At 43.2% G+C, this 19,180-nt stretch overlaps 1 protein-coding gene across 1 annotated transcript; it reads right to left on the reverse strand.

Annotated features, from left to right (window-relative positions):
• Positions 1-303: 303 nt before the first annotated feature.
• LOC131933531 (potassium channel subfamily K member 12) lies at positions 304-18,404 on the reverse strand. The gene is made up of 2 exons (XM_059290269.1): positions 18,263-18,404; positions 304-1,276 (listed from the first exon to the last, which is right to left on the reverse strand). Exons 1-2 carry the CDS (start codon positions 18,402-18,404, stop codon positions 366-368), a joined length of 1,053 nt encoding a protein of 350 aa, XP_059146252.1. The 3' UTR covers positions 304-365.
• Positions 18,405-19,180: the final 776 nt, after the last annotated feature.

Below are 19,180 nucleotides of genomic sequence, written 5' to 3' on the forward strand. Positions count from 1 at the left end.
ACCCGTCGATACTTTTCTTAAACGAGAATTATTTTAAAAATGTATTTAGATCTTGATTAATTAAAAATTAATTACATACCTTTCCTTTTAAAAATAATTACTGCTTGCATTTAAACACTTAAAAATAAAGTACTAAATATTCCAATGATGAAGATTTGATGTAACAAATTAGAAAAAAAATATAATTGTGTGCAATCTTTCTCGATATATCAGCAGCCATAACTTAGACTTAATCCACGAGTGTATCCACAAAATTTTTGGATAAGCTTAGCAATACTCCAAAAAAAAAAAAAACTAGCTGGATAACACAAATCCACGATAGGTTTATGGAAGTCTTGGATGATAATTCATTGGGCCAATATTCATCACATAGTCGGATCGTACTCATCTTGGCCCAGCTTCCGGTTGAGGATGGCCAACGGGCCGACGCCCCCCTGGAAACCGCTGTTGTTGTTGTGGTAGGACCCGGCCCTCTGGGAGGTCTCCCACAGCTGTTTTTGCATCATGGCCAGGCTGATCTTGTTGGCCTGCAGGAAGTCCTTCATGGAAATCATCTCCCCGGAATTTCTCCGGTACTCGGAATCGCTATCCCCGTCAGCGTCAGTAACCGTCACTGTCGGGGCGGATTTTCCGGATGCCGCTGCCGCCGCGCCGGACGCCCTTTTCTGAAGATGCCCGGGGGTAATCGCATTTCTTCGGACCAACGGCGGTTTCCGGATTCGGCATTCGCAGTTTAATTTCCGCAGCATCCAGTTCAGGACTTGTTTAATGACGATGGACGTGACGTTGAACAAACTGTAGATACAGCAACACCCCAACACGATGAAGACGAAATTCCCCAACCTGTACAGTACCACATGCGGGTAGTCGGATTTTTGGCTAACAACGTAATCACCGAACCCTATGGTAGCGAAGGCGACGAAACAGAAGTACATCGCCTCCCAGTAAGTCCACTCTTCCACGGGGTAGTACATCCCCGAGGCGATGAACGCCACCACCAGCGCCCCCAACATCAGTATCAACATCACCCAGTACACCGACGGCTTCCACGAATCCAACTGCTCATCCTCCGATCCTTGACTCGACCGTCGTCTGCCCAGCAGCCCTTTCTTCCTCAACCCGCGCTCGTGAATGGCGCGGAGAATGTAAGCCAGGAAGGTGATGATACGCTCCAGGAACAGGTTGAAGAAGAGGATTGCGCCTGCGCAGCCGAAGAATCCGTAGAACACCAGAACAATTTTTCCCGCCGGCGTTCTGGGGGTCGTCATGCCAAAGCCTGCAAAAAAAAAAATTCAAAAAATTGTAAGACGGTTTTAATGGAATAAAAAAATAAACCTGAATTTTTTCCCCCATTCCGCATTCGATAATTTCAACACGTCTTAGAAGATTCTTGAACATTTTTTTTTCAGAGTGATTCCATCTCGCTAGCTGCTTGCAAATACATTCACGTCTGCTGTAGTGAATGGCTACATTTGTTAAGTTAAAAGTTGTTAAGTTAAACATTTGTTAAGTAAAACATGTGTTCGGTTAAATATTTGTTAAGCAAAATATTATTAAGTAATACATTTATTAAGTTAAACATTTGTTAAGTAAAATATGTTTTAAGACATGTGTTAGGTTAAATATTAGTTAAGTTAAACATGTGTTAAGTTACACATTTGTTTAGTAAAAGATTTGTTTAAGTAAAAGAATTGTTAAGTTAAAATTTGTCAAGTAACACATTTGTAAAATAAAATATTTTTAAAGTTCGATGGTTTGAAAACAAACAGATGTTACAAGTCAGAAATCATGACGTTTCGACTTCCGGTGAATGAATAATAAACACAACAATTATGACACAATTTTTAGGAACCAGCGTGTAGGCTGTCTGGGAAAAAATAAACAATCGCTAACAACAACGTTTGACCACTCCAATATAATACAAATTACAAATTTGACTTTTGGACATCATAATATTGGCCACTCCAATATAATACAAATTACAAATTTGACTTTTGGACATCATAATATTGGCCACTCCAATATAATACAAATTACAAATTTGACTTGTGGACATCATAATATTGGCCACTCCAATATAATACAAATTACAAATTTGACTTTTGGACATCATAATATTGGCCACTCCAATATAATACAAATTACAAATTTGACTTTTGGACATCATAATAAATAACTTTGAAAGGTGTTTGTCAAAATGGCAGAAACTCACAAATTCTACAACATTTGAAAGAGGAAAATTAATTTTATGTTTTATAGGATTGATACAATGAGATAATCAGCGGTGGAATGGTATATTATATATATGATACGTGAAATATAGTTTCTTTATTTTCAAAATTTTGACATTAACGTTATAATTTGTTCAAATAGGTTAATCTATTTGTTAGAGAAAAGTTTTCGAATTATATTTAGTTTCAGCAAGAAAGTTCCCATAGGCTAAAAGACAACGCGATCTCTTCAACCTTTTCTTGAGAACCTATAAATAGACCTCGAGAGGTTGTTGACCTCACACTCGCGAAGAGAAATCTGTTCTCAAGAAACTGAACTTCCTGTTTAGTATTTTTTTTAAAAAGTGATCAGAGTTCAGTCCCCTCATAAACGTATTCATCATGAGATTTCCGAAGTGATAGCCGGTAGAGCGATTGGTTACGTCCCTTTAAAACCAGATTTATTTCACTATCCCGTCACACTTGGCCCGTATAGAAGATTTAAGAGGAAATCAAACGAGAGATATATCTAGAATCTCTTGCAGGGGTCGATTAGTGCGGCGAGTTTCAGTTTTCTGTGTTTTGTTTACAGACGTATTGTTCCCATAAAACCCTAAGTTGCCAGGGCAATTTTTTAAATGCTATTGGGCAATTTAAATGTAATTAGATTCTTATATTTTTTATTTTATTATATTGTTATCATTAGATCATATACTTTTGCGAAATTACTTTGCGCATGGATTGTGTTTAAGAAGAGGTTGAAGTCGGGCATGGAATAACAAAGGACAGGTGAAGTAGAGTTGATTTGATTTATGTGCCCACTACAGCTGATGTGGGTACTTAGTCAGTTTTTTTTTTCATTTCTACCGCTGAACTAGTTTTACATAGGTGTGATGGCGTCATATCCAGACGTCCGCTTAAAAATCGCTCAGTAAACAGACGTCATCCATAATACGCCGTCTAACACCTAGAACTTACATACAAATATGGGACAGGTATGTGTCTAACATTTGAACATTCGCAGGAGCACATTAAAGGAACTTCCTTGTCAAATCTTAAGGGCCAGAGGACAGGTGAAGTAGAGTCCACCTGTTTCTGTGATCACGGCATGTGAAATGGTAGTGTGGTCAGCACTATGGCCAGCCGCCTTTACTTTCCCTATCGTTAGCCAGGTACTCATCTGAGCTGGGTGGACTCTTGGACGTCCTACAGACCTGAGCCCGGGATACGAACTCGAGACTTTCGGGGTAGCAGGTGCTCGCTCTACCATTCGACCACGCCGTCCCTTCGCAGATACACAAATGAGATGGTATTTGACCGCACATATCTACAGCCCTACACAGTTAATGCGGCCATGGCACATTCTAAAATACACGTGTCGCGTACTCGGGTCAAAAGTCAACTCCTTCTGTTTACATGCTCGTCACGTGTTCAATTTGTCACGTGTCGCTAACACCCCCACAGACATTCCCCCCACACCCACACACCCTCACTAATCCTCCTGCATTATGTTGTTTTCTCCAGCTGCGATAATGTCAAACAGGAAGTGAGGTGACGAGTCAATCCGCTTGTTAAAATGTGACGTAATTTCATCATCCGCCATTGTTGTCCATGGATCACGTGACAGCGAGCAGATCACGTGGTGTTTGGATGTTCACGTGACGTATGTTGTGTGTGAAGTGTCATCTTAAGCTCTGTGGGCTGACATCACAAAGTAGGCCTGAAATCGTCGAAAGATCGAGCCACCCCCACCCCCACCACATCTCCCTCAACCACCCTCAGCCCACTAAACTTCCCTCTCACCCTTAACTCTAAGACCACGTGATCCCGACCCTAACCTCACTCCACACCTACCCGCCCCACCTCCCCCTTTCCCCAGACCACAATTGACCACGTCATCCCGACCCTATCTTCCCCTCGCCCCACTCCTCCGCCCCCCAATCCCACCTCATACTTCTCGGACCTCGACTGACCCCACCCTACCCCCACTCCCCAAATCATAACTGTCTTCACGTCACCCCGACCCCTAACCTCACCCCACCCCACTCACCCCACCCCACCCCCATACTTCTCAGACTAAGACTGACGTCACGTCATCCCGACCCCCTAACCTCACCCCACCACACTTTTAATCGCTGACGAGCCATTAAATTTCCCCCCGCGGGGCCATCAGTAAACCCCACCATCCTAAACGTTTCCCGACTCGGCCTAAAATCACAAGAATTAATTGTAAGCCCGAGCGAGACGGAGAAGAGAGAATCTAACTAACCGGTCGGAGACAGCTGACTTTCTCTGGGGAGATGAGGAGACAGTTCTCCGTTTGGCGGTAGGAGTTCGATCAAACTTGAGATTTGGACAAATCCTACAGATTCTCGACTAAATCCCTGTATTCAAAATTCGACGTCAATTTACTTTAAAAAAATTAAACACATATTTATCTGACAGTTATTCGTATTCCGAGACAATATTTTATATATCAAAACGGTATTTAGTGTTTCGTAAAAAAAAATTTCGACTATCGAACAATTAGTCGTACATCGAGATAATTGTTTGTATATCGAGATGATTGGTTGAATATCCAGACCATTATTCGTATATGGAAGCAATTATTCGTATATAGAGTATGTCTTTGCATCAACTATGCAGAAATACGTGTTAGTATAACGATACAATTATTCCATCAGACTATGTCAGGTCCTGTTCTCCTTTCCTTCTAGAACTTTACTCAGGAAAGAGACTTCGACTGTTAAAAACAGTAACTTACAATGAGCTTAAGTGACCAGCAAATTATTTCTTTCAAATTAATACAGGGTACTCATTAAAACTGGGTAAGCTCACCAACATGAGAAGAATTCTCGCGTTGGTCATGTCTACGTTTGAATATTTTGTTCGTATAGTGAGACAATAGTTCGTACATCGAAGCTGATCAAATCGCCTCCACCCTAGCTAAGTAACAGAGCGATACGACAGCAGACAAACAACCGAGCTTGAAATAACAGACTCAGCCCTATAACTCTCCGGACCCTCCCCTCAAAAACCCTTCCCCCATCAACTTTTACCCCCACAACCCCCCCCCCCCCCACAATCCTAATCCCCACCCGACACCGTCTGTTAGCCCTAACTATAATCCCATACCGTCATCATGTTATTCTGGCAATGACGTTTTTAATCCCCACCCCCTACAGCCCGTCCCCGGGAAAATTAAACACGACCGGATGTCTGCACTGACAGCTGATTATCCCGCCCATGGCTAATCCCGAAGTAAACTTAATTTCTAACACCCCCAGGTCGTTCAACTTTATAAATACATTTTGGTTGTTTGCGATTTTTTTACACGTATAACATGGTGGTCAAATATTTTCAATTCTTAATTTGGATCTCATGAAGCAATTGATCACATGATGCCGTTGATCACATGATGCCGTTGATCACATGATGCCGTTGATCACATGATGCCGTTGATCACATGATGCCGTTGATCACATGACGTCATCGATCACTTGAAGCGATAGATAATTTGATGCCATTGATCACATGTACCCTTGATTGGGGAATTTGGGGGTAGAGTGAACCCCTGATTGGGGAATGTGGGGTAGAGTGAACCCTTGATTGGGTGTTATGGGGTAGAGTAAACCCCTGATTGGGGAATGTGGAGTAGAGTAGAGTGAACCCCTGATTGGGGAATGTGGAGTAGAGTGAACCCCTGATTGGGGAATATGGGGGTAGAGTGAACCCCTGATTGGGGAATGTGGGGTAGAGTGAACCCTTGATTGGGGAATGTGGGGGTAGAGTGAACCGCTGATTGGGGAATGTAGAGTAGAGTGAACTCCTGATTGGGGAATATGGGGGTAGAGTGAACCGCTGATTGGGGAATATGGGGTAGAGTAAACGCTTGATTGGGGAATGTGGGGGGGGGTAGAGTGAACTCTTGATTGGGGAATGTGGAGTAGAGTGAACCCCTTATTGGGGAATGTGGGGGGGGGGGGGGGGTAGAGTGAACCCTTGATTAGGAAATGTGGGGGGAGGTAGAGTGAACCGCTGATTGGGGAATGTGGAGTAGAGTGAACCCTGATTGGGGAATATGGGGTAGAGTAAACGCTTGATTAGGGAATATGGGGGTAGAGTGAACCCCTGATTGGGGAATGAGGGGGTAGAGTGAACCCCTGATTGGGGAATGTGGAGTAAAGTGAACCCCTTATTGGGGAATATGGGGGTAGAGTGAACCCTTGATTGGGGAATGTGGGGGTAGAGTGAACCCTTGATTGGGAAATGTGGGGGGTAGAGTGAACCCCTGATTGGGGAATATGGAGTAGAGTGAACCCCTGATTGGGGAATATGGGGTAGAGTGACCCCTTGATTGTGGAATGTGGGGTAGAGTGACCCCTTGATTGTGGAATGTGGGGTAGAGTGACCCCTTGATTGTGGAATGTGGGGTAGAGTGACCCCTTGATTGTGGAATGTGGGGTGGAGTGACCCCTTGATTGTGGAATGTGGGGTAGAGTGACCCCTTGATTGTGGAATGTGGGGTAGAGTGACCCCTTGATTGTGGAATGTGGGGTAGAGTGACCCCTGATTGTAGTGACATTCAACAAGACACCCCAGGAGCCGCAGTAAGACGTGACACTCCCGTGATTGAAGCAGACGACACATTACACTCCGTCTTGATTAATCAGCTCTCAACGTGCCGCCCCACAGGAAGTGACATCATGCGAGAGCTCTTACCGAAAATCTCCGGAATCCTGCAAACGTCGCGTTCCGCGCCTTGACGGAGAAAGATTCCAGACATAAACTGTTGTTTGTTGTCGTCGAATATTTATCAGGTTTTTTTTTTTTAAAGTTTGACAAAACTTGTTTCAAGTATTTTTCATGCTTTTCATACTTTTGTCGACGTAGAGTTCCAGATTAGTCAATGTGTTGTCTAAAAAGATTTTTCAAGAAAATCTTCGAAATCGTGTTAGGCTTTTTTTTTTAATTTTTATTTTTTCGATAAAATATCTAAAGAATCATCAATAAAACACTACATTTAATACAGCCGATTAGTTATCTTTATTAACTTGACTTAAACTTGACTGGTTTATAAAATGACTTAAACATCGTATCTTTTAAAACTAAAAATTACCATCTCTTAATACTTGGTGGGATGGTTTTAATGATTGGATGAAATGGATTAAAATACCATCTCTCAATACTTGGGTATGTTGGACTGAAGATAAGATTCCTTAAGATTTGGATGATGTTTTTTAAAGGCCGTCCCCTTGAAGATTTGCTTGTGTCGAACTACAGACCATCACCTGCACTTAGATTCGCCGAAGTTAGGACAGTCTGGTGCCCTTATAGTAGAGGACAATGACACCCACGATCCATCATCCACCAGAGGACAATGACACCCACGATCCACCATCCACCAGAGGACAATGAACAATGACACCCACGATCCACCATCCACCAGAGGACAATGACACCCACGATCCACCATCCAACACAGGACAGTGACACCCACGATTCACCATCCACCAGAGGACAATGACACCCACGATCCACCATCCACCAGAGGACAATGACACCCACGATCCACCATCCACCAGAGGACAATGACACCCACGATCCACCATCCACCAGAGGACAATGACACCCACGATCCACCATCCACCAGAGGACAATGACACCCACGATCCACCATCCACCAGAGGACAATGACACCCACGATCCACCATCCAACACAGGTCAGTGACAACCACAATCCACCATCCACCAGAGGACAAAGACTAAATTAAGATACGTGTCATTCATCTCTGACCTCCCATACTTATGAAATGTTGAATCGATACATACACCACAAGGGGAATATATTATTCCGCCAAGAATCAGCCCAACACATTTGATTGGTTAAAATAAAACAACACAATAATATACTTAAGAAAACAAACTAAAAGTAAACAAAAACATACGATCTCGTGATGTGAATAATTTTAAACATGTGCTAGCAAAGTCTGATACATGTCGCCCGTCTCCATGATTTTAACTCAGTCCAAAATAACAAAGTCACAATAAAATCGTTAATTTAATTGCCGTTAATTAAATAACAGACTTTTGTTTTACCCAGGCAGCAGTAGACGAGACAGACTTTTGCGATAGTCTGGTTTTGTCGTGTTAGCCGGTACACCTAGATCTGATTATCAGAAAGTTGGCTTTGACACCAAAATCTGATTATCAAAAGTTTGGTAAAAGAGTAAAAGAACAGTATAGGGGAGGGGGGGGGGGATGATGGGAGCATTGCTAATGTTACTGGTGGGATGATGTTTCTGTTCGAGTCTCGAGTGCTGATGTTGTGACTGAGGGAGGGGATGGTGGGTGTGACGGGGGGGGGGGGGGGGGAGGCGGTGGGTGTTTTATGACTTAGGGGGTGAGTTTTTGACAGGGGGAGTGGACGATGTTATGCTGGGGGTGGGGTTGTGATTGTGACCGGGGGAGGGGGATGAATGTTTGGTGACTTGGAGGGATGAGTTGTCGACAGGTTAAAGGGGTGATTATCTGGCTAGAGGGGTGATGATTTTGTGAAAGAGGAAGGGAGTGTTGAGGGTGACCGGGGTGTGAAGGAGAGCAAATGATTTGTGACTTGTGGGGGGGGGGGGTAATTTTGAGACTGGGGGATTGGGCTGTGAATTTATCTGGGGAGGGGGTGAATGTGACTTGTGGGGGTGGGAGTTTTTGACAGGGTGGGAGTGATTTTGCAACAGGTGTAGAAGGTGATAAGTGGGACTGGGGGAGGGGGTGATAGGTTTGTTATTTGGGAGATGAGATGTCGACAGGGGGAGGGGTGATATTGTAAAAGAGGGTAGGGGTGGTGAGTGTGACAGGGGTAGGGGGTGAATGATTTGTGACTAGGAAAGGGGGAGGGGAGATTTTGTGACTGGGGGATTGGGTGGTAAATTTAACCTGGGAGAGTTTTAGACAGGGGGTGATGTTGTAACAGATGTAAGGGTGGGTAAAGGTGGTGAATTTGTGACAGAGGTGAATAGATAAGTGTCAGGAAAGGGTGAGTCGATTTGTAAGAAAGAAGTGGTTGAATTAGCTACAACGAGGTAGGCCATTGAGTGGTCAGCTCATTTGTGACTTGGAGAGTTTGTTTTGGTAACTGCGTTCCAAGGTATATTTGGTTTGTTTCAATCTTTGACGGCTGTGTTCTTAAGCCACCTTCTCATTTCACATTAGTTTAACAACACAAGTCAAGTTGGGCTCAACTAAAGTATGTGTTGTGAACATCTTCTGAGGTGTGTGTGTGTGTGTGTGTGTGTCTAGCTAAACCACAGTGCTCCAACCTCTGTTGTCATGGTGATGACAATATCTGGTGACGTCATTGAACCTACCCACGATCTGGCGTCACCGGCAGGTGAGAGATTCGATGCCAGACAACACAGCTATTGTTCTTGTGTCACGTGACGGGCTGGGGGTAGGGGTTGGGGGGGGGGGGGTCATGGCTCACTCATACTCTATCTTGTCACAATTTAAATAGGGTGTGATTGGGTGGGGTAATAATTTCTCCCCCCCCCCGCCCCCAAAAAAAATAAATAAATCAAGACCCAACAGTAACTGGCAACAGTAACAATTTGTCACGTCGTCGTGTCGGTCGGTGACGTCGTGTAGTCATTCTGCAGTCACGTGATTCCACCATGTCGTGTTCTGTCGTGATCCTGCAGCGACTTGGCATTATTCTGTCGTGTCGTGATCCTGTCGTGTCGTGATACTGTTGTAACGTGATCCTGTCATGTCGTGATCATGTCGTACGATCATCACATCATTTCGTGATGCTGTCGTGCCGTGATCCTGTCGTATGACCACCCTGTCGTATCGTGATCCCGACTCTACCTGCCCCATTTCCCCCTTATCGCGGCGACTTGTCGTGATTCTGCTCTAGAGTGTGTTTGTTTATCGCCCATCGATCCAGTCAGTTTGTGGAAACCTCTTCATGTGCTCACGCATGTGCACGCGAGCAGAAAAAAAAATCACGTGAGGTCTGTAAATATCAGAGATACGGTTCCACCTCCGGAGACTAAACTCAGATCGTTCTTAACTTTGAGACGTCACCCTGCGTGCTCACGGCCGTGCGCGGTATTTGATGGTGAGCGATGAAAAAAAGGGGGAGATAATCGTCTTGAGTTGTCTTGGCGCGCGTGCGAAGATCGTTGAGTGTGCGCGCTAGGTGAGCGGTGTTAGCACCGGATGTTAATCAATATGGTCGAGTTAATTAGTCACGTGGTTTGTCAGTTTTTTTTTTGTAAAATAGAATATTCGACTTTTTTCTAAGTTTAATTAAGTATAGCTATTATTGTCTACTTCACTTGCCCCGTAGACCGTCAAGTTTGAAAAGAAACTTTACTTTTACTTACTATTATAGTCTTACGTGTTCCGAATTAAAAAATATTATTTTGTCTAATGAAGATGTATTACACAATATCATTTTATAAGTTATATTTAAAAAAAAAACTTAAATCTTGCTGTGAGTTTTAAACATGAATCTTAATTAACGAGAAACCTAACCCTAAAAGCCCAATTCAACCTCAAATTAACCGTAATGCTAATGATCCCAAATGGAACTGCGTGGTCGGGAGGAAGAGCAGTCAATCACCAACCCGAAAGGTTCATGTTCGGATCCTTGACTCAAGCCCTTACGCCTTCCCTGAGCCAACTCAGCTCTATTGGGTACCTGAGTCGAGCAAGTGAAAGTAAAACAGCCCGGGCCAACAAAGAGCTTCCGAAGCCAAGAAACAAATAAACTTTAACGAAAGCAAAATTTAACATTAACTGCTAACACTAACAAACAAACAGAGGCGTAGCGACCCTTCCCGGCGCCCGGGGACAAACTTTCAATTTGGCGCCCCCCTCCGGAGCAAATTTTTAATTTGCATCCCCCCTCAACTTTTCGATTTGCACCCCTCCCTCACACTGCAAAACTGCAGCTAAAATGACATTTTAATTTGTTTTTACAACCCATTTTGGCGCCCCTAAAGTCGGCGCCCGGGGACATATATTCCCCCCCCCCCCCTTCATAGCTACGCCTCTGCAAACAAACAAAACCCTAACTGTAAACGATAGGTCTAAAAAACTAAACTACCAGCGGGTCACGTGAAAACAGATGTTGTTGTTTAAGGTTTAGGGTCAGTTTCAATCGTAAGATTATATCACAAAGTAAGGAAAACAGATCTAAATCACATCAACGAAATGGCGATTTAACGACCAGACATTGAGAGAAATAAGACAACCCAGGTTTAACGTTTCTAAATCAAACAAATTTAAATCAAACAAATCTTTATTCTCTTGTTAACTCGCCACTCCACGCCACTCCACTCCACCCCTTGTCACTATCACACACATACACATCTTTATTGCTTTATTATTAAACCGTGGTTCGATCTTTAGAAACTCTAGTCACAGTCTACAATATCAACCAATAACCGCAACCCTAACCCTAGCTATTATTAAACTCTGACTAAACCTTTCTATAGCCCTTGTCGTGCTTCGGTCTCAAGCTTTACGGGAGCACGCGTTTTCTTAAAATTAATGATTGGATAATTTAATTTATTGCCCTTTTAACCGACTTTTAAGCCGACTTTAATTATATGGCTGCCGAGTATGATAGTCCGTTTTGGTCAGAATAATTTTCGGGTGTTTGTGATGGTTTTTTTACTTTCTCGTATATACGAAGTATAGAGAAAGTCTTGTAATCGTGCAAAAAAAAAATAAAAAAAAAAGAGATTTTTACAAATCTCGACGTTTTACATCTCACTGATACGGAAAAACATAATTTTGCAATCTTGTCCGTATGTCTGTGTGTCTGTCTGTGTGTCTGTGTGTGTGTAAACACGATAACTTGAGTACCGTTACAGCTAGGTTGATGAAATTTCATATATAAGTATTTTATCAAAATCGTAGATCCGTATCAACTTTTGAGCGATTTCCGATAACCGGATCTGGTACTTTTCCTACTTTGAAATGTTCAAAAGCCTATAACTTGAGTACTATTTCAGATAGATAAACGAAATTTCACATGTAAGTAAAAGATCTAATTCTCTACCTTCTGTTAAATTTTGAGTCATTTCCGTTGACCGGAAGTAGTAATTTACGCTACTTCCGATTTCTCAAAAAACGAATGTAAATTTTTAAAGTACTAATAATATTGCGCACTATTATGCACTTTTTTAATTTAGCGTTCACTTGGTGTGCAATTCTTTTATCTACGAGATTTTATTCTATTTTTAAAACTTTAAGTATTTAAAATGGATTAAAAATCATGTCTATAGCCCGAGTTCCCATCCCCTGTTATTTTATATAAAAATATTCGAGAAAGTTTAGTGGAGATCACTCCCGGTTTATTTTTATTGCGTACAGATTGAGTTTAAAAAGTATGATTGTCCATTATGGTCAGAATAATCCGAGGATGTAATGTTGTGTTTGCCAACAGCCCGGATAATCCATTCATCCACTGCTCAAATAGATCACGTGTTCACGTCAACTCCATAGTGACAGGTGGCCGCGTGATCAAAGGTGAGATCCCTAGTGCAGTGGGGACAAACGCGATTGGCTGTTTGATTTAGGTCCGGCGATTGGACGGCTCGATGTCACGTGGTCGATGAATGACTGGTGGCGCAGTTGATGTATGGGGGTGGGGGTTGTGTGGGGGTGGGAGAGGGGGTAGAGTGGGAGTGGGGCTGGTAAGGGTAGCATGAAATTAGTACGCTACGCCTCCCTCCTTTTACTCATGTATTCTTTCTAGTGACTATCACCATGGCAACAATACTTATGTCCCCAGCTTATGACCCATGTCCCTAGTTCATGACCCATGACCGCAGCTCGTGACCTTTTCTTCTAGACTCCTCTCCAAGTTCACGACCCCATATTTAAAAAAAATTGTACTGTCTCTTTACAAGTCATCCGTTGTTATATAAAATCAAATTATTGCCAGTTAGGAATACTTGAGTTCCTGGCCAGTGTGTTACCCCATTCTCAAGATAACACGTGATCTCCCTCCTAACAGTCATGAGGTGACTAGAGACCCCCTCCTACCGATTAATGAGGTGACGTGTGACCTCCCTCCTCCAGATTAATGAGGTGACGCAACTGACGACCAACCACCGAAAGTGAGTACTTTTCTTTAATAAATAATGCGCGTGAGCAAACAAGCGGGCGAGGAAACAATTTGTTTACACGACCCCCTGCCATCGATCTAAAACAGATCGATTATACAAATCCGATCGATTTTTAACAATAAAAATGGCAAGTCCGAGAAACAGAACAGTAGCTTTATTGACAAGTGATAAGGGAAACAACTTCTCGTATTACTGGTTATTTGCTCCTGATTTGTCCATTGTTTTTATAAAGTAAAAAAAATCGTATAGGGTATTTACACAACGCCATAGTAACCAGCTATCGATATATACACAAAGCCGCCATTTTGTTATGGCTTTAAAAAGAATTTGGGTTCTTGATTGCATAAAAATATGATGCCTATTCGCACAGCTAATTAGGTCAAATTAATGAATCAATCATCTATCCCCGTCGGCCACTTAGGCTATTGATTATCGTATTTTAACAAGCCATACCAGGGATTCTCAATCAATGCAATTAGCTCTCTAGGGAAACTCCACCTAGCCTAGTCTCTAGGCAAACTCCACCTAGCCTAGTCACTAGGCAAACTCCACCTAGCCTAATAAACACACACCACCTAGCCTAGTCTCGAGGCAAACTCCACATAGCCTAGTCACTAACCAAACTCCACCTAGTCTAGTCTCTAGGCAAACTCCACATAGCCTAGTCACTAACCAAACTCCACCTAGCCTAGTCTCGAGGCAAACTCCACCTAGCCTAGTCACTAACCAAACTCCACCTAGCCTACTATCTAAACACACCACCTAGGCTAAGCTTTAGGCACATTCCACTTAGATAGACTAATCTCTAACAAAACTCCACCTAACCTAGATTTAAGGCAAGCTCAACATAGCATTATCTGTACGCAAACTCCACTAAAAATTAAATTAACAAAATACGACGCTTTGGCTTTCAAAGGCCTATCAAATGTAGAACTGAAGTATATAGATCTAGTTTAAAAAGAAATTCAATAAATTTATATTTCTCCAACAAACAAAAAAATGTCGTGATGTTGATACTACCTCAACAACCCCACACCAACATCAACATGTTGAAGTGGTGACCCAATCAGTGGTTCTCAAATAGTTTTCACGTGACCCTGGTGACCTTTCAACTTTAAGACGGTAGTGACCTACGAGACCTACAGCTATGGACCTGCGCGTGACCAAATGTATTTACTTTTATGACTGGTCATAGAACGGTTTAGAAAGCTAGACTGCTCACTTGAAAGTCTCGAGTTTGAATCCGGGTTCAATTCAGAAGACGTTCCTGAACCAACCTAGCTCTGACGTGTTCCTAACTCACGCAGAGGCGGCTGGGCATAGTGCTGACCACTCTGTGCTCAATATGAACAGATGAACTCTACTTCATGCCCCCTCGTGTCTTGAGACGATGATGACGATGACATTTGTTGTCAAATAATAACCCTCAATATGCCACAACAAACCTAGACATAATGAGAACACCTGCGATCACGTGACTTAACGAAGGTCGAGTGTGCGTTAGAAGCATGCTATAGTTACGTCATCATGAAACACAAACTGGACATTGACCGGACTGTGTATAATTCCAGGTAGCACATCGCTAATTAACTAATTAGGTCGGCTGGAAGGAATGTATTTGTAATGAGACAATTACAATCTGATCTAATTGGAGAAAACGGGATGGGTGGCCCAAACAGGAACGCGATAATTTTTTTAAAACTCCCACACCTGTGTTTGTGTGTGTTTGTGTGTGTTTGTGTGGAGTGGGGTAAACTTTGCACAGATATATTAACAGGGGGGGAGGGAGAAACCTGGAATAAAAGAAGTGTTGAGCCCTAACCCTCCCCTTGCCCGTTTAGGGACTTTAGAACAGAAATACGTCTCTACATATTCTGCTAATATAGAGGGGGGGGGGGGGGGGGGCGACCGTCCCGGGCGACCGTCCCGGGCGACCGTTCTTGGTGGCCGTCCATGGCGACCGTTCTTGGTGGCCGTCCATGGCAATCGTCCTTGGTGGCCGTCCATGGCAATCGTCCTTGGTGGCCGTCCATGGAGACAGTCCTTGAAACGCACTTTAACTGACTGCGCTTGTTTACATATACATAGAGACGAACTAGATTTCTTCCGCACTCTGAAAATATCTACATTTAAATAGGGGCGGGGGCGGCTGGGACAAAATAGACAGCCCGTTCCTGGCTACACAGCATGGGGTAGAAACACGGGGAGAAAATCTCTCGGTCAGATTCTTCCTAATGGATTCTTTCTAATTTTCTCTTCTATTATACCGTGTCAGTTAAAAAAAAAACAAGGTCGACTTTTTAAAAATCATCAATGAATGACAGGGGATGATACGGCAAGTGGTTAATGCTAATGGAGGGATGGGAGGTAGGGGGTATAAAAGATGGGAGGTAGGGGTATAAATGATGGGAGGTAGATGGTATTCATGACGTGAGGTAGGGGGTATAAATGATGGGAGGTAGGGGGTATAAATGATGGGAGGTAGGGGTATAAATGATGGGAGGTAGGGGGTATAAATGATGGGAGGTAGGGGGTATAAATGATAGGTAGCACTTTTACATCATGGTATCACCATGCCCTCTTGTAATAATTGTTGATTTGTACTTAATATACTATTTAACTATAATTAAATTTAATTAAGCATTTTTTTTCTGTATATTTTGCAACTTTTTGCCTTGGTGTCACCCCCCCCCCTCCGCCCCGCCCTCGCTACGCCTTTGATACACAATAAAATTTAATCTAAAGCTTGATATGGAAATGTTAAGGGAAACAAAAGTGGAGTTAGACCATCGATAGATCTAGATTAGAAAGCTAGTAGATCTAGTACTAGAAATCTCGTTAAGATGGTCTTTTATTTTCCTCTGTTCAAACCGATAAATCTTTGACACGCTAGCCCCGCAAGAGAAGTTGACAAACGTCGAGCAGACGACCGACGTTTGACCCGTCCACGCGGTCTGGCGGAAAGCCAACCAGCGGCAGACGATCGGGAACCAGATCTTCCAAAAATCCTGTCAAATGAGGTTGGCTGCCTAACTGGCAACCCAGACCGCACGCGTATCTGGCAACTCGGGTCTAGAACGGAAACGAGTGTTGTCAGCCCGTTAGAAAAGCCCCGGATCTAAAGGAAATCCTTTGCAGCTTCCCCCGTCAGCGAAGGGCAGGGAATTCGAGGAGTTAGTCTGTCAAATACTGTAGAGTTCTCTACCGTGGCAAGGGCAATAACTCCCAACACTTATCCCCGTTTTAGAATGATTTTTGTTATTTAGGTTGATTTGGTAACGCAGAGGCTTGTGTGTTCTTAGAAATCCACCCCACATAAACAAAAGTTTAAAAAATATTGATTTAAAATAAGTCGAAAATTTTCATAACACCACATCCCCCCCACCACCATCCACTTCGGGATTAAAACTTCATGTTAGACTAAGGGTTGCAGTTTGGTTGCACACCTTCTGTGATGCAATTTCTTTTTTTCTCTCTCATAGAATCTAGTAGTTGTTTGACCGAGAATTAAGTCGTGTGGTCGAGTAACTCATGTGGTAAAGTAACTCGTGTGGTAAAGTAACTCGTGTGGTCAAGTAACTCGTGTGGTCAAGTAACTCGTGTGGTAAAGTAACTCGTGTGGTCAAGTAACTCATGTGGTCAAGTAACTCGTGTGGTCAAGTAACTCATGTGGTCAAGTAACTCGTGTGGTCAAGTAACTCATGTGGTCAAGTAATTCTTGTGGTCAAGTAACTCGTGTGGTCAAGTAACTCGTGTGGTCAAGTAACTCGTGTGGTCAAGTAACTCGTGTGGTCAAGTAACTCGTGTGGTCAAGTAACTCATGTGGTCAAGTAATTCATGTGGTCAAGTAACTCATGTGGTCAAGTAACTCATGTGGTCAAGTAATTCTTGTGGTCAAGTAACTCGCGTGGTCAAGTAACTCGTGTGGTCAAGTAACTCGTGTGGTCAAGTAACTCGTGTGGTCAAGTAACTCATGTGGTCAAGTAACTCATGTGGTCAAGTAATTCTTGTGGTCAAGTAACTCGCGTGGTCAAGTAACTCGTGTGGTCAAGTAACTCGTGTGGTCAAGTAACTCGTGTGGTCAAGTAACTCATGTGGTCAAGTAATTCATGTGGTCAAGTAACTCATGTGGTCAAGTAACTCATGTGGTCAAGTAATTCTTGTGGTCAAGTAACTCGTGTGGTCAAGTAACTCGTGTGGTCAAGTAACTCGTGTGGTCAAGTAACTCGTGTGGTCAAGTAACTCATGTGGTCAAGTAACTCATGTGGTCAAGTAACTCATGTGGTCAATTAATTCGTGTGGTCAAGTAACTCATCTGGTCAAGTAACTCGTGAAGCCATGCAGTAACTTGGGTAGTAGCACTAAACGAATACAAAGTCACATTGCACGAAAATTAGGCCACAACATTACGTTATTCTGTTTCTGATGGCTAGTCATGAATTTATGATGGCCGAACATAAAGTTATGCTGACCAGAGAAAGTGTTCCCGATGGCCAAGGAGATGGCTCCAGAAGGCCCAATATATTCCGATGGCCAAAGGTATGACCACAAGTGGCCAAAGTGCAGGGTACTCTTTAATCAAAGACTACTTTGGCAACTGTGAGAGGGACATAACCTGTCTTAGTACTTGACTATTAAAAAAGATAAAGGGAAAGCACCACTAAATACCAGTGTCAGCGTTAGGTTAGGACTAATGTAATGTACAGGACAACATTGTAGGCAGGACCACAATGTGGGCAGGACCACAATGTGGACCACAATGACATTATCAGACCCTTCAGACAATGAAGCAAATGGTGGAGTACAGAAAGACCAGCAATTCCGTCCCCCCCCCCCCTAAAAAAAACAGAAAATAGAAGAATAATTTTTCCATCCAACATGCCGGTCGTATTTGCTGGGATTAATTACTCCCAGAACTTGAGGGCCCCGTAGACTTTAGCTTAGTGCTGAGCGCCTTTTTGTGCTCACGTTCACTCTCGCTGTGATTGTCAGGACTCGGGTCAGGTGAGTAATTAATGTCTGGGTAAAGCACGGGTTTCCGCACGTGCATTCTGGTTGGGGCTGGTCAGTTGTCTGGTGTGGCCAGTGGCCAATGTGTGGGTAGTTGTGGGGTGGTTGTGGGGTGGTTGTGTGGTGGTTGTGGGGTGGTTGTGGGGTGGTTGTGGGGTGGTTGTGGGGTGGTCAGTTGGCTAGTGTGTGGGGTGGTAAGTTGGCTGATGTTTGGGGAGACCGAGACGAGGTTGATATCGTGGAGAATGGGCAGGATTAGGTGGGGAAGATGGCCAACATCGATTTTTTTTACCAGTGAAGGGGGACTAGGATGGGATGAACACAATGGCACAAAGCTGGACCACGGGGGGCTGGGTATAGTGGAGGGTGGCCACATTTCATCAACATTTAAGAAAGATGGCCAAACTTACTCGAAACTTAAGAAAGGTGGCCAAATCCAGACTGAATCATAGATAAAGCCATAATTTGAAACAAACAAAAGCAATGGCCAAATTGATGACAATCAACTTACGCTTGTTGTTCTTCTCAAGCAGACAAGTCAAGCAAAATGGCACAACAATTATATTATGGCAAAAATATATCTGAAAAGTATGGCCACAATCAGACGTGTTGGTGTATGTTACCTGTTGGTGTATGTTGCTTATTGTTGTATGTTGTTTGGTGTTTGTTGCTTGGTGTTTGTTGCTTGGTGTTTGTTGCTTGGTGTTTGTTGCTTGGTGTATGCTGCTTGTTGGTGTATGTTGCTTGTTGGTGTATGTTGTTTGGTGTTTGTTGCTTGGTGTTTGTTGCTTGGTGTTTGTTGCTTGGTGTATGTTG

This window comes from Physella acuta, unplaced genomic scaffold, assembly GCF_028476545.2.
Source record: "Physella acuta isolate Inbredline_101_S28 unplaced genomic scaffold, ASM2847654v3 ptg002543l, whole genome shotgun sequence".
Lineage (NCBI taxonomy): Eukaryota > Metazoa > Mollusca > Gastropoda > Physidae > Physella > Physella acuta.